We start from the raw sequence: 10,676 nt of genomic DNA, 5'->3' as shown, positions 1-10,676 counted from the left end.
TAGAGAGAGATGTTATGTTACCTACTTACCTCCTTGTCCTCGTGACATACGGCTTGGCCAGTGGGCCAGGAGACTGAACTTGACAAATCAAGTGACGGAAACGTGGCAAACAATGTGGAGCCTTTTGGGGTTGCCACATAAGCTTCTGTATATCTTCCTTCCCTAAAACGACTGGTATTGGAAACTGGCAACTATATTCTTTTGGTGTGTTCATGGTGTACACAAAAGGGTAAAGGGGATATCTTAGACCCACCATTGGATGCTCAATCCAACCGACTGAGAATTTAAAAAGAGAAGGGCAATCAGGGCCCTCAAATGACAGACAAGCTTTTAAATACAATCAGGGCCCACACTTGATACTCAAATCTAATTCAATATATAAGCTTTTTTTTTGGTATTCAATTCAATATATAAGCTAATATAAGCAATAGACGAGCCAGCCAGAATTGATTAAGATTACGATTAGACAAGAATATGGATCGTCCATATCATACGTCTTTTGAATATATGCGTTAAATTACAATGAGCGAGCGGTAGGAGTCAAAATCCAGAGAGAACAAGAGGAGGATTCCATCTTTACTTTTAGATTTTTAGGGGAGTAGTCGTTGTTGCCTTGCCGCCACACGACACTGACACTGTGACACTGTGGTGTGTAGGGTTGGTTCGCAAGTCATAACAAAGAAACAAACAGCCCTGCAAGAAAAATGTTGGGTGAGTCAACATACGGCCAATGCTACAACAAACTAGTCACGTGTAATTTAATTTTGTCGTTTTGAATTAATTAAATTTTCACGTTTGGGTGGTATTGTGGTAAATTTTTGCTGCATGCAGAAAAATGTTTTAGTTGCACAAGGGAACCAATACCATTTAAAAGGGTTAAGACCGGAGAGCAATGAACATGGGGAGGACTGAGGAGATGGGTGACGTGGCGTGGTTGTGGTGTTCAAATTGATAGAAGTATTTTTATTAAGCATATTCTTATTTATTAGCTTTGCTTCTTTTGATCAAATTTATCTAATATAAGTCTCTCTCTATAGAAGTTTTACCCTCTTACGTACAGTCAACCAGTGTGACATAGACCCAGTGTAGAGCAAAAACTATAATAAAATATTTGGCGTTTTCCTATATGTTTACTGGGCTTCTTAATCCTAATGTTTTGTTTGAAGGAAAAAGTAGGGAAAGGTAGGAAACCTTTACAAGTTTGTATAGGTTTCCCTACCTTTCCTTTCCTTTTCCTTCAAAGCAAACATAGCTTTGGTGATTATTTATTGGGATGCTTTCAACATGAAATGGAAAACATACATAAATTTGTAGGTCTTATTAGCCTGGCATATTCATCAGCAGGAACAAAATAAAAGGAGAAAGAGAGAGGCAAGTCATGTTTCAACTACTGTGAAGGATGTTTCATCGAGCGAGAGTCGTAATAAGAGGAAGAAAAATGAAGAGACGGACATTTTCAAATAAGACTGTAGACGCTGGCCGGAGACGAGCTCATCAATTAATGATCCAACTTTTCTGGTTTTCAGTTAGCTCAAGTTGCAATATATAGGTAAAGGTTCAACTACAAATAGTTTATTAATCATTAAAAAGAAATGGAAACACATCATAGTTAGGTTTAGGTATAGAAAGAGGAAGAAGAGAAAAACACACAAACGTGGGGATGTCGTTCGTGCTCGTGGATACCGAGGGAACAACTCCAACAGCTCTCCGACTCCGAGTCCCAACTTCTAAAATAGAAAATCTCAACTGGGGATCATAGGCCAGTGATTCGTGGGTTTTCTTTTAATATATATATATATACAGAGAATACACAACACAGCAACAATGAGATCTACCATTAATTAAATAAACTGAGCGGAATAGGGGTCGGCAGCTGGTCGTTTTCACACCGAGCTGGTTGTTACAGATATAAAACAAACAAGACTGGAAAGTGGAAACAGCCCTGCAGACTTCTTCTGCCTTCCTCACTTCTTCATTTTCCTTTTCATTTGATCGCAGGTGTAAAAATTTTGTTTCTTCTATCCACCACCATAGACGAGACAAGACAGAGTTCCCTCCCTACTTTCACTAACCTCTCTCTCTCTCTCTCTCTCTCTCTATATATATATATATAGTCCCAAATCAGGGTCTCTCACCTTGGTTGAAGAATGGGAGGCGAGCACCTGAAAAGGGCAGTGACGCACGTGTGCCCCCATCAAAGCCTGATAAGAATAAGATTCCTCCGGATCGGAAGTCGAGCCGATCCGGGACCAGTTGTTCTCAGTGGTCTAGACGTCTATTAGTATTGTGGAGACCCGCCTTGCCTGCTCATCACATGAGTAGAGCATCAGCACTACTATTGTCATTGATGAAAATCAACCTAAATGAAGCGAGCTCTAGCACTCTAGAGCAACACCAGCCCCCACCCCCATCCCAATTTTGAACAAGTAAAGATAAGAACATTGAAAAACATTCAACCATCAAAATACAAAATTGGCAGCAGAATGAAATCTGGGAGTTCTTAACGATATATACTTAAGGTCTCAAAGAAAGACGAAAGGAGTAAACATGAAATGTTTCTTCCTTCTTAAATTTACCATGTCTTCTTATTGTAAGAACATGTTGGATTTTTCTTGTCTTTTTTTTTTTATATTTTGATCTTGTATTCTAGTTCAAAGGTTAATTATTTCTCCCAATGGGCAGATGAGATCGGAGTGATGAGGCTACATGCTAATGGATCAAAAAAGATCCAAAAAAGAATAAAAAAAAATAATGGGTGAGTGGTTTCGCTTCATTATTTGAAAGCAACTAGCTCCAAAAAAGGACAAGCAAGGAGAATCGCCCTGAAATCTCAGAATTTATCTTTCTTCCTTTTCTTGCTTCATGGTTCATGTAATGAGGAAAAAAAAAAAAACTCAGCATACTCCACAGTACAGCCAGAAGAAGATGAGAAAGAAAAATAAACTGGGGTTTATCCAATTTGACTGATCTCAAGTGAGAGATAGAAGATTTCCATTTGGTTTCGATCATCAGGTCATAGAGTTGATCAAGATATAAAGAGAATCGCCATATAATATAACTCGAAATAACAATTAAAAATAAATAAAGAAAAAAAAGGGAAGAGAAGAATTAGTGAAGCTATACGGAAGTAGTAGCGGGAGTAACATTAGCAGACCCAGCTTCTGAAGAGGAACCGCCACCACCACCATCAACCACTTTAGTCACCGCTGACGAAGCATTTGCCGCTAAAGGCGTTGCGGTTGTCGTCGTCGTTGGTCTCTTTCGCTTCTTCTTCTCATATGGTATCCCCCTTGCCTTGGCTTGCCCTTCTCTCACCTCCCTCAGATATATCCTCACGGCTCTCGCCCCAAACGGATTGGATTCAGGCCGTCCACCGTTCTCCTCATAGGCAGCCCTGAGCCGTCCAATGAGCGCGTCGAGGCTTCCCCAGGCCTGCTTAAGCGGGCATGCACAGGGCGCAGGAGGGTTTGGGTGTCCGAAGTAGGCACAACCAGTGAGGTGCACTTTCGTCTTACCGAACTGATCTAAGTACTTGAGGAACTCGATTACGTGTGCCCCACTGCACCTTGCCAGCGATAGAGGGGGCTTGTGGTTCTTCAGGTACTGTAAGAACGTGTTCCAGTCTCGTCTCTTCTGGGACTCGTACCGACTCGGAGGCGCTGCCGTTGATCCTTCTATGGCTCCGAGTCCTGCTGCTGACGGGCCTTCGCCGGCGTTGGTCTCTGATGCACCACCTGATGTTGAGTCCATCACTGTCGTGTCGTGTATATCTATCTCTATATTCCTCTTGGTGGGTATTGATCTTTTCTTCTTTTTCGTGGTAGGTTGTCTCTCTTCTCTTTCTCTTTTGATCTCTGGGGGTGGGTTCTTGCTACCCCCAATTTCTCAATTTCCCTTTTGGTAGTTTGATGGCTATCTCTCCTCTCTTCTTCTTTTCTTCGATTCGCTGTAGCTAGGTCTTTTTTTGCACTGAGCTAAGGATCTTTCATTGAAGAAAGGGAGATTTCCTCTATGTTTTCACTATTTTCATTCATTTTGGTTCCTGAATTTTGGTATCCTTTAAAGGGTGGGCTCTAAGGCTTTTGTGAGAGGGAGAGGGTTTTGGGGAAGAAATGAACAGTGACTTGAAGCGAGAAGAGAAGAGAGAAGAAGAAAGAAAGGAGGAAAGATGGGACGTAAAAAGGGATGTATGGATGAACGAGCGACGCGGTGAGAAAAGGAGAGAGAGAAAGAGAGAGTGAATGCTTCTTCTATTCACGTGGTGGGCCTTCTGGCCCCTCCCGACGTGACTCCGCTCCCAATTCTCCCGTTCGTTGTCCGCTCTCGCTCCCTCCCGTTGTGTCTCGCTAACGTGAGTTATGAAGTAGTCAGCACTCAGCAGATATTTACCTTTGCTCCGCTACATTTCTGACATTAATACTAATTGAAACAAATTTACGTAATCAGCTGGCCCTGGGTGTGGAATTTTGGTTATTTAAAAATGCCCTTGGAATTTTGTAATTGACTGTTACCAGACAAATCCAATTATCTTACACAATAAATAATGAAACAAAACAGTTGTCTCAGTATAAAAACAATTTTGCCCACTTTATAAGAGCTGCTAGCCTGCTATAACTATAATGGGTGAGCAAATTAATGAGCTCGGAACCGAATGTAACTACTAACCAATCTCTCACTAATTTTGGACCGATTCTATCCCATCTTTTATTTGGTAAGGTTTGGTTTTAAACTCTTGGAAACAATCCTCATTCGAGCTGGTTTTAAGGTTTAAGGGTTTTTTATTTTTATTTTTATTTTTTATTTAAACCTATTCAAAGAACTGACCTTGAAATCAAATTTGTGTTGAAATAAATCTCAAAATAATTTAAGATGTAAAGATTTGAATTCAATCATTCATGTTTACAAAGAATATGGTCTCATTTGACCATTGAGTCAGTTAAATGATTTGATAATTTTTCTTTAACTTAATATTTGAAAGTATATAATAAGTGATGTAAAAGATAATATTTATAAAATTTAAATTATAATAAGTTTAACTATTATTCATTTTAATGAATAAATGTAATATAAGTTTTGAACTTATTATTATTATTATTATTGAATATTAAGTTTTTAAAAAAGAAATTTCATTTTTTTTGTGTGTAGTAAAGAAAGACAAGATTTCATGAATAGACCTTGGAACTAATCCTAGAAACTGCCGAGACTAAAACCAACCTTAGAACCAGTCTTCATAGAGTAGGTTACAGTTCCTAATTTTCTTAGATTATTCAAAAGGGAGTGGTAATAATAGTGAAATGGAAGAGTTACAATAAGTACAATTATTCGTTCTTCTTAATATCTTTGTCCCTTAAAAGATAGTAAATTAAATATAATGTTATTTACCTATATTATTTACAAAACATATTCATCACATTTAATGCTATATATTTATAACAAATTTTCATCTCTTATATCTTCCCTTTGATTTTTTTGTTGAAGTGACTTCAAAGAGTTTGGCTCCGAATACTATAATTTACTTGCATTATTTCAGCCAAAATAAACGATTATAATACCCTCCACATGGAAGGCATGTAGAGGGATTAATTAGTTAGTCTTATAGTTAGTAACGTTTTCTTGGACAATACATGGTTTTCTATTGTGTGTAAATTTTGATTTAGACAAAATAACATATATGCTCAAATAAATAGAGGAAATCTGATGCATTTTGCATATTCCTTACAATATACAAAATTCACTATCATGTTTTAGGAAAACCAGATAAAATAAATTAATATTGCTTCAAGTAGAACTTGTTAATAGTTTTGGTCCAGTTTATGTGAAAGCAGATATTTTTCCCATTTCAACCACTACACAGCCACATTTTACAAGAGTTTACAATTGCGTAAATACGTGTCCATTAAAAATGAAATCCCATTTTCTTAAATTAGGGTTATTTGATAACGGTAGGGTTTTCTAAGAAAAAACATCAAGGTTTTGATGTTCAATATTTTTAAAATTTATGTTTTAATTTCTTCTTTCTATTTAGAGTATATTTTTTTTTTTTTGTGAATATTCAAATTAGTTTCACCTTTCGAAGGTATTAAGAATAGAGGTTTGGAATCGGAATCCGAATGATCCATTCTTGTGGAATGGCCATTCCCCCTTGGGAGTGAAGATTCATTCTAACTGATTCTAATTCCTGTTTGCACCAACAAGGCAATGAAATAAACCATTCCGATTCTGATTTTAATTCTGATAGATTTCAATTCTGATTCCAATTTCAACTATAAACCAAATGGACCCTAATTTTCTAATACATGTTTCTCTCAAAACTCTATGTTCTAAGTAAGAAATATGAACTTTTGTTGTATCTAACTGTATTTTCATTACTGTACACTTCATTTTCCTTTTCTCTCCCTTTAGTTTTATTTCAACTTGTTCTTTATTTTTTCTTTCACATTTATCCCTTTCCAAAATCTTATCTTTATAGTATAAACTGCCGAATCAAACAAAAAACAAATTCCCAAATCCATGTTTCAATATTTTTTACTAAAATAGATACCCTTATAATGAATTCATCCATGGTGCATTCACTAATATTGGATGTACATTAAAATCAGCTCCTAACCAATTATATTAAAATTTGCTTACTTTTCATTGGTTTGCATTTCATAAATTGTAATTTCATGCTTAACAAGGTAAACTTACCATCATGTCCAACCAGTTACATCTTTTGCTACATGGTGGAGTGGGTGCACCATAGATTTTGCGCATTATACTTACTATATTCTATTATTGAGAGAGAACCTAGTATACAAATTTAGCATAAATAAGTATTCAAGCATTAAGTAGTGCTTAACGTTGCTTAAGAATGCAAATTAAAAGAAATATTCCACCACCTAGTTCACCTTCTTTCTTCTTTTATGCCCAATAAAATTCCAAAGTTGTAAAATAAAAGATATGGTTCAGGGCCTACTGTTTAGATGTTATTGTATGTCTTAATTAAATTAAACACATCTATTGAATTCCTATTATTTAATATAAGCGCAACCCTAGTTGAAAACATCATCATCTTCCAATGGGCTCTGATATACACAAGCAAGACAAATATTGCTATGGTTTTGAGAATTATAAACCATGACAAACTTGTAGGGTATAGGTGCATGCATATTCATTCGTATAAGAGAAAGAAAATTAAAAGAATAGTCTAGGAAAAAGGTGTGGAGCCCCTATTTAACCAATCACATCTCAATGCAACCATTTTAAATCGAACCTTTGCGTTGCTTCATGGGTTAAAATTATCTTTTTTTTATTAGCTGGTATAAGGATAGGGATGAGATATGTCACCTAAGAACCAAAAAGCTATGTAGCCCCTGCAAATTTGTGTTTTTGGATTGAAATCTCAATATTTATTTATTATCCTTTGAGGTAGTGAAATATAGATATAGATAATATAAATACAGGGTTCACGAATATTATTAAGGGACATTGGGAATTTGGGACGTCATAAATAAATAAATAAATAGTGAGATCATCAGCAGCAGTAGCTTTATGTTTCCTTCTACTTTCTCTTACCTATTTAATTCTTTAATTTTAATCCATTATTATTATTTATTTATTTTGAAATCCCCCTTAGGTTTATTGCATTAATTAAACTTAGAAAAATTACATCTCAGTACGAAGCAATGACATTAAGAAAATCGGAGTGGAAGACCAAGTCACATATGTAGCCATTATGTTATGTCAGACACGGACCTACTCTACATAATAATGGTTAATAGATAAAATCATCAAGTTATACTGTATTTGGTTTGAAGGAGGAAGTAAAGAAAGGAAGGGATTTATACTTCAGACCAAACAAAGCATCCATCACAGAGGATGTATTTCCCTCCTTTCTCGTTATATACCAATCTAAATCACAATTACCAAAAGAAAATTCAAAATGACGTTAAATTGAGATGTGAGAGCCTGAGAGGGAATGGGGAATTCATTGAAGTTGGTATTTTTGATTGGAGTGAACAAATTGTTACTGAAAAAATACTGATCATCTTCCAAATGAGGGAATCCTTACTATGATTGTGTTTCCTGGTGTAACCTCATGCGTCAAATTGATTGACATAACGGAATGACTCCATGAAAGGACCTTGAAAAAGACTTGTATCTATCTATTGTCTAGATAGTAGACATCCTTTTCTAGCAATTCTACGGATCTGCTATCTTCTTTTCAATTTTCTTTCTTTTTTTTTCCCGTTTTACTGTGCCGTGTGTCATTCCCAAACTGCGATTAAAACAGTTGATTCCATCTATGGTTATTCTTCACATTTGCCTAATTTGCTTTTCTTTTTTACATTGTGGGAGGAGCCGTTTGACAAGTCTTTTTTAAAACATCTTCTAACATATCTGACAGTCAAAAGATGACGTAAGTTCTGGCATTAAGACCTTAGCAGCTTAAAGATCGTTTGGTTAAGGCCAATGTTCAAAATATTGACATAGGCCGATACATTGGTATCGGTTTGTGTCTGTACTTTTTTTTATGTTTTTTTTTTTTTTCAAAATTGATTCAAAGGAGTCGATTTAAGTCCTGGCTACCCTCTGAACCATGGTCTGACCCGATACAACCCTTGGAAGGGCGTATCGGGAAGCCATCGTCACGATACGTATCAACCGATACGTGTCAATAATTTGAACCTTGGTTAAGGCACATCTTTTCATGCATCTATCCATGTGAATGCGAGTTGAAAAAAAAATTGAAAAGCTCCATTTGGAGCTTCCTAAAAATAGCTCAAAACAAGCTTTTTAAATATTTTTGGGGCTGCAGTTAGATTTTTTCCCAACCAAATGGAAAAAGACAAAAATGCAGGTTGTTGGGCTTCTAAAAAGCCGACAGCCTATGTAAAAAGACATACCAAATGGGGCGTTGAGAAATCCATGTTCTTTTTTTTTCTGATTTATGTGGGGATCAGGGAAAGTTTATTTTCCTCCCCTTCTAGATGGGTAAATTAATTTTTCCATCTTAGAAAATTTGCCAATACTTGTGGAAAAAAAAACATCCCTTTTGATAATGGAATTTTATGGTTAAAATAGCCATTATCTTATTTACCTGAAAAATAAAATAACATGAATAAATACATTTACTTGTTAAATATTTCCTAGAAAACACTTACTTGCGTAAGTGCATTTATCCAAGTAATTAACTTACCGAAAAGCGAACGAGTCTTAAGTATTTTTTTTTATATAGATATCTTAATTTGACGATAATTTATACGGAGACCCATTAATAAGATGTCCATAAACCTTAATGAAGGTGGAGAATCGCATATTTTCCCTCTCCCTTTCTCTTTCTTTTCCGAGGATCACCTGCCATTCTACTGTCATTCTCCTCCGGACATTGGGAGTCAAACCACCACCACCACTTCCTTACCACATGTAGTGGCTTGTGGGCTTACATCCTCCCTATCAATACTGTGTTCTATTGACTGCTCTCTACAAAACTTTATTATCTGCCTAAAGATAAGAATAAAAAAAAAGGCTATTTACCCCCTTCTTTTCACTGATATATTTACTTGTATAAGAATAACATATTGAGCCAATTAGGTCTCCATTGGCTGTGAATCTATGATTTATTGTCACCACATTAACAATTTGAGCATTTGTGTTTCTTAAATTTGTAGTCCGACATGTATGCGTTCTTATGTACTTATTAAAGAGAAAAGATGCCTCACTAAAAAATCTTTGCATAGAAGTTTGAAAAATATTGACATCTATTCTAGTTTGTTAATTTGTTCACATGCAAAACCTTTTTCTTTTTATTTTGATGAACACATTCAAAACTAAAACTTATAAACTTTACAGAAAGAGGTCATATATATATTTATATGTGTGTGTGAGAGAGTCTCGTGATCACACTGTCTAGTGGCTTCAAATCATGGGTTGTCCGTACACCAAGGATAAAAAAGGTGGAGGAGGGCTTTCTGTGAATGAGATAATTAAAGGAAGCTCTCACTACTCACTGGACATAAAAATAAAACAAAAGAGAAAACCAGGACCCCCCCTCCTGAGTCCCACCTTTATTTATTCTGTCTTCATAATTCAAATTATTGTAAAAGCTGTCAAATATTAAAGCATTCATTTTGATCAATCATATATCCGTTAGATTCTTCTTTTTCATCTTAATGAACATATGTCACAAACAGAAGAATGAGTAGTATAAGAAAAACTGAATGAAGCAAAAAAAAAAAAAAACAGTCTAGCTAGGAGACCCAGATCAATCTCTCCTATATATATAAAGTCTAACCAGATGTTTACTTACACTTTCCTCTTCATATACTTGTGGATTTGTGTTGGTTTAACATGCAAATACAAGATCATTCTCAATGAAAACTGAAGAGCATTAAAAACAATGTACAAGTCATCCGCTCGATTGGTCACTAACAATGACGCCATCCTAGGACACCAAAATATGGTATGCATCTTTCGTTGCATGCATGTATTCTCTTATTAATTTTGGGTCCCACTGTTGGAGCTAGATCCGATGCAGGCAACGCCTTGTTTCTTTTTTGTATCCATATATAGTGGAAAAAAGAAAGAAAGAAAGATGGATGAAATAAATCAAATGAGAGACTATATTAAGTAATTTCAAGAAAAAAAAATAATGGAGGAAAAGATCAAAGTAGCTGCATCATGTTTGTTGGGGTGGG

At 35.8% G+C, this 10,676-nt stretch overlaps 1 protein-coding gene across 3 annotated transcripts; it reads right to left on the bottom strand.

Annotated features, from left to right (window-relative positions):
• Positions 1-367: 367 nt before the first annotated feature.
• LOC148870442 (protein LIGHT-DEPENDENT SHORT HYPOCOTYLS 5-like) lies at positions 368-4,222 on the bottom strand. Of its 3 annotated transcripts, none has more exons than XM_088972001.1 (2): positions 3,124-4,222; positions 368-693 (listed from the first exon to the last, which is right to left on the bottom strand). In XM_088972001.1, exons 1-2 carry the CDS (start codon positions 3,748-3,750, stop codon positions 583-585), a joined length of 738 nt encoding a protein of 245 aa, XP_088828127.1. In that variant the 5' UTR covers positions 3,751-4,222; the 3' UTR covers positions 368-582. The 3 variants fall into 3 exon arrangements, with proteins under 3 accessions (XP_088828127.1, XP_088828128.1, XP_088828130.1); XM_088972002.1 differs by lacking the exon at positions 368-693 and adding an exon at positions 1,819-2,303 and having other exon boundaries at positions 3,124-4,185; XM_088972004.1 differs by lacking the exon at positions 368-693 and having other exon boundaries at positions 2,927-4,185.
• Positions 4,223-10,676: the final 6,454 nt, after the last annotated feature.

The sequence above is a fragment of the Nelumbo lutea genome, chromosome 2, assembly GCF_056320005.1.
Source record: "Nelumbo lutea isolate HS-2025 chromosome 2, American lotus-T2T, whole genome shotgun sequence".
Classification (NCBI taxonomy): Eukaryota; Viridiplantae; Streptophyta; class Magnoliopsida; order Proteales; family Nelumbonaceae; genus Nelumbo; species Nelumbo lutea.
This window is presented reverse-complemented; position numbering and strand designations above follow the sequence as displayed.